The sequence below is a fragment of the Drosophila suzukii genome (assembly GCF_043229965.1).
Source record: "Drosophila suzukii chromosome 2 unlocalized genomic scaffold, CBGP_Dsuzu_IsoJpt1.0 scf_2c, whole genome shotgun sequence".
NCBI classification, from domain to species: domain Eukaryota; kingdom Metazoa; phylum Arthropoda; class Insecta; order Diptera; family Drosophilidae; genus Drosophila; species Drosophila suzukii.
In genome coordinates, this window is record NW_027255896.1 from 15,591,146 (window position 1) to 15,596,056 (window position 4,911).

General features: G+C 44.4%; 1 protein-coding gene across 1 annotated transcript; it reads right to left on the reverse strand.

Annotated features, from left to right (window-relative positions):
* Positions 1-477: 477 nt before the first annotated feature.
* LOC139354070 (uncharacterized) lies at positions 478-1,449 on the reverse strand. The gene has a single exon (XM_070998312.1). The coding sequence runs from the start codon at positions 1,363-1,365 to the stop codon at positions 1,009-1,011; it is 357 nt and encodes a 118-aa protein (XP_070854413.1). The 5' UTR covers positions 1,366-1,449; the 3' UTR covers positions 478-1,008.
* Positions 1,450-4,911: the final 3,462 nt, after the last annotated feature.

Sequence of the window (4,911 nt, forward strand, 5' to 3'; positions counted from 1 at the left end):
CGATTTTAAAAGAAACTTTCTTGCCATTATATCCCGATTCTTTAGACGCGCATAATGTTTTTTTTAAATTTAGGTAGTATCTATAATAAACTAATTAAGATTCACTCCATAATATTTTAAAATTGTTTGAGATGTTTTCCCATGGGGTTTAGTGTGGTTGCAGGTTTAAGGTGCTCGCAATTGGGGCAAGTGATTGGGTTGATTGCCAGAGATAATACAAAGATATGGCAGAGGGTTAAGCCCCGTTAAGATTTGAGCCAATCTGCATTGGGGTAAGGCTGCTGCTGATGTGTTTGTGCGGCCAAGAGATCTCACGCAGGTGTAGCTGCGTAGGTGTGCGCACCAAAAGATTACACGTCCATGTGTATAAGTAGCTGCTCGTAAATGCGCGCATGTCCAAAAAGGTGCGCATGCGTATTCGTTGGTGCCAGGTTGGATACAAATGCCGTTTATGGGGGTGCTCCTCGGTACAGGCGCTTGTTTTTTTTTTTTTTTTTTTTTTTTTTTTTTTATAATTAAATGTTTTATTTTTGAATAATACATCGATGGTTATAAGGGATTCGATTTGGACAAATTGTACAGACTGTAAGTAGTTTCGATTGGACACTTTAAGTACAAATGCTAAATTAGGCTTCGGTAGTAGGTGGTAGAGTTTAGCAAGTTAATCCATATAATCCAAGTTTGTGGGGCGGAATCACGAGTTACTTAATTTCAACAATTGCGTTAGACATGTTAAACGATTTACTTAGACGATAGGACATAGTGAGAGGGATGAAAATGAAACGACGAAAGGAAGAACAACTTGGAGTGCTGCTTGCAAAATATATTCAGAGTTTCCCTTCTCCGGCTGATCAGCAGATTAATATAGGTATGCGCCTCTAAGTATGTGTGTATAAGTATGTTATAAGCGATTTATATTTATAGGTTTATGTTTTTATGTCGGTCTGAGGATGTGATGGTGAGTCATTAAATGCTTGGCAGCTGCTTCTGCTTCAGGGCACGCTCCCTCTACCAGAATCCGCCCGACGAGAATCCGCCAGGAGGGACTCGGCCACGAGCCTCTCCGTTCGTGGCCGCCTGTTTGTTCGCCGACTCCTTGGTCTGGCTGGGCGGGGCGGACTTGGCTTCATCCTTCTGGGTGGTGACTTCTTCGCGAATCTTCTCCACCACCTTGTTGGGATCGGTGGAGCCCATACAGGCGTTGAGGTTCGAGGAGTTCTGTTGGTTGTACTTGGCTCGAGGAGCGGGAACGTTCACATCGGGCTCCGAGAAGATGTTGGTGTGGCCGCCACCTGGTGGCTTCAGCACTCGGCTGGAGGGACGGGCACTGGTGGTCAGGCCAATTTTCAGCTCGGTGGAAGTCATTTTGTCGCTGCTTTTTTGCGGTTTTACTGGCTTGAAAAGGCTCTGGAACTCGGCTTTACTCGAAGCTTGTTCGTTGGTGATACCTGGTTTACATGCTCCTCGTCACGTCGACTTTACATACTCCTAACTGAGCACAACCTGACGATTGGGGAACGGTTACAGCAAATACCTAACAAAAGACACTATTCTCGAGCATATCTACCTTACGATTGTGCCCCGAAAACGTTTTGGGGGTTTTAGGACTTTTTTTTCGGGTCGTTGCCGGCCGAAATCTCGCCAATCCAACCAAAAAAATATAACTTGCTGCTGGCCTGCTGGCCGGGACACACTCTCGTAGTCGGGACGACTCTAAGTTTTCCCACTTCAGCGCCCTGAGCCACGGGCGGGGGTTAGACACAGAAAGAAAACCATTTCGCCTTAAAACTTACTCGGTTTAAGCTTTGGCGGGTGTCTTTACTTAAGTTTTTCACTTTTTCGAATTGCAATACTTGCGAGATGCACGCGTACCCAATTTAAAGTTTCGAACTTGTTTGGAACTGGAAACTTAATTTTGTTAGTGCATGTGCACTAACGGCGACTGCTCGATTGAAAGGAAATAGAACGGAACCGGGAAATGTTGGCCTAGGCTGCCAGCGGAAATGCTTCGCAGCCGGTAATCACGCCATTGTGGTTATTAAGATTTCCAGAGCTCCCTTGGTACAGCTGATCATGCCAGCCCTGTTCAGTTGGCATTCCCAAAAAAAAATAATACTAAGTATGCTGGGCTTACTAACATCTGTGGTTTGAAACCAAGCTTAACAGCGCTACCCTGGTACAGCTGATTACTATCGCAACGGTCAGTTGGCATCTCCAAAAAAAATATACTATGTAAGCCGGTCTTACTCATATTTAAGGTTTGAAACAAAGCTAAGCTCAAACATAAACCTAAAAAATATTTTTTTCTGGCCGAACTAAAAAAAATATGTTGCTTCAGTCGCTTTGGCATGACATGTGCCTAATAAACGTCCTTGTAAGTCTTCTAGTTCATAATAAGCGTTTCCTGATTCTTCCGAACCCTCGCTTTCACAAAAGAAGGACCGAACTTGGCATTATAGCCTGTCTGAAAACAACATTGTTTAAAATTTCGGGGAATTACTTCTTGCCCTTCGGCAAAGGACACGATTCGAGATCGAAGATTATACCGCTTCTCATTCTCATCGTGCTTTTCCTGTATTCGCTGACAGGCTTTATCAAAAACAATGTCAAAAGAATAATAAGTTTAATTTCCTTAACAACAAGTATGAAGAGGTACCTATACTAGCATGAACTGATGATCTTAAAGCAAAACATATCCTACTTAGATACTCTTCCCAGTCCTTCTGATCAGGACGAAAATAAGCCCTAATTGTAGAGATTACAGAACGATTAACACGCTCAGACGCGTTAGCCTGGGGCGTATGCACTGCAGTCAGTGTGTGAGTAACACCGTACTGTTGCATAAGCTTCTGAAAAGCATGAGAGCGAAATTGCGAACCGTTGTCGGACAACACCGTTTCCGGAGCTCCATACGCCATAAACAACTCCCCTTCAAGGTATTTTTTAACGACACTAGTATCAATCTTTCGAACTGCTTTTGGAACACATACTTGGAAAAATGATCTAAAACGATAAAAATACCAATGTTTCCACTTCCTGACCTAGGATAAGGTCCAAGAAAGTTAATAAAAAGACGTTGGAAAAATCGCTGACTTTTAGGGGCTTTTCCTAAGGGAGGACGCAGTACGAAATTTGGAGCTTTTGTGGTTTTACACACTTCACCGGCATTTATATAAGTCTTTATATCTGACACACGCCTTACTCTCTCAATCGTTTTGTGTATGCCGCAGTGTGACGACAAAGGGCTATCGTGCGCTCGCGAAAGGATTTCGGGCACTAATTCTCTGGGTATCCAGAGTTTCCACGCATACTCATCGTGAACTTGCTCTCCTGTCAAGTGATCGGCTTTCCGATAAACATAACCGCTGTCGGTCTTAAGATCGGGAAAACTAGCTTGGTTTGCCGCTACTTTCTCTACAAGATCAACATAACCAGCGGACTTAAAATGTCCCGAACTAAGATCAACGAGCAACCCTTCACGCAAGTCTAAGGCGGCTACTGTATCCTCGTTTTCGCGAGACAATAAATCGGCAACTATGTTAACAACTTCGCTGTCTCACGTCACTAATAAATCGGTCATCACTTTGGACAGAAACGTAAACAAAGGCAAATATCTAAAAATATTGACGGTAAAATGGATTAAATTTGGTGGCTATCGATGACTTAGCCAAGCGCTCCCACCCAACCATGGATGCCCTGAAGGTGCTGCAGGGCACAACCCATTCTCGGTCGGCAGGAGCCCTCTCCTCTCGACTACGACGGTTCCATCTCCCCCACTGGGAAAGCTTACTCTCACATTGTGGGTTTTACAAATGTTTAATAAATATGGTACGTACAATCATTTATATTCATGCTCCACCTAACAGATTTATACCTCCTCAGCCTTTAAGATCAAAAGTTGGCCGCCGTCTGCAATACTTACGCGGTCAAAGCAGAGGATTCGTTTTGCTGGAAAAGGGTACAGGCGCCGCGAAAACTATGCTCTACCAGTCATGTATTGGTAGAGCTCGCATGGAAACACGGCCCTCAAAGGAACATACGCCATGCGCGTGTGTATGGTCACCTAATCCTGAAAAGCTCCAGGGGAAAAGAAGGGACAGGCCAAAAAGGTACGTAACTGCACTGTAAGCTATACCATCTAACTAATGCTCGCGACATTTTTGATTCTAGGCAAACAACGAGGACAAATATGTCTCTCGGGTCTAACTCCGGATAAATTCACAATTGAACAGGGATGTAAATATCAATATATATAATCAAGGTACACGGGTATTTAAGTTTTTCCTAAATTTCAGCCACTTTTGGGCCGGGCCTGGAGGTCGATTATAGCCCGGCTGAAGACTTCTTGCTGGAGGTCAGCAGCTATACGGATCTCCACATAGAAAAACTGGCGCACTATGGTGAGTTGCGCAAGGGCAGTCCGAGACTCGGCTGCCAGACAAAATGGCGATACCTCTCAGCGCGGACGTGGTAGACCGGAACGGACTCACCGGGAAATGCTTGATGTCGTCGGTGTCGACTGCGAACGGCCTTATGGCTTTTCGAACGGACTTCGGTTGCTGGCAGCCAAGTCGGCTGGTAGGTATGGCGAAGTCGCGCAGATATCAGTGAACTCCCAAGTAAATATCCCGGGGCCCTTTGTGTTGGGACCTCGGCTGCCTATATAAATGGTTATTAATAAATAATGAACTACCATGTAACTTTCTAATCACTCACTATTATTTGATTTTAAGCACAAAAAATATATCCTAGCACTTCCAGCAACTATCGCTCTATCGACCTAATCTATCGGTACAGTCCCTCCCATTATCGACTCCAATTGCAACATCAACCAAAGATTTCGAGATGCGCTGCCCGGAGTTTCAGCAGAACGACGAAATAATTGGTAGCTTTGGAGATACGATGGGATTC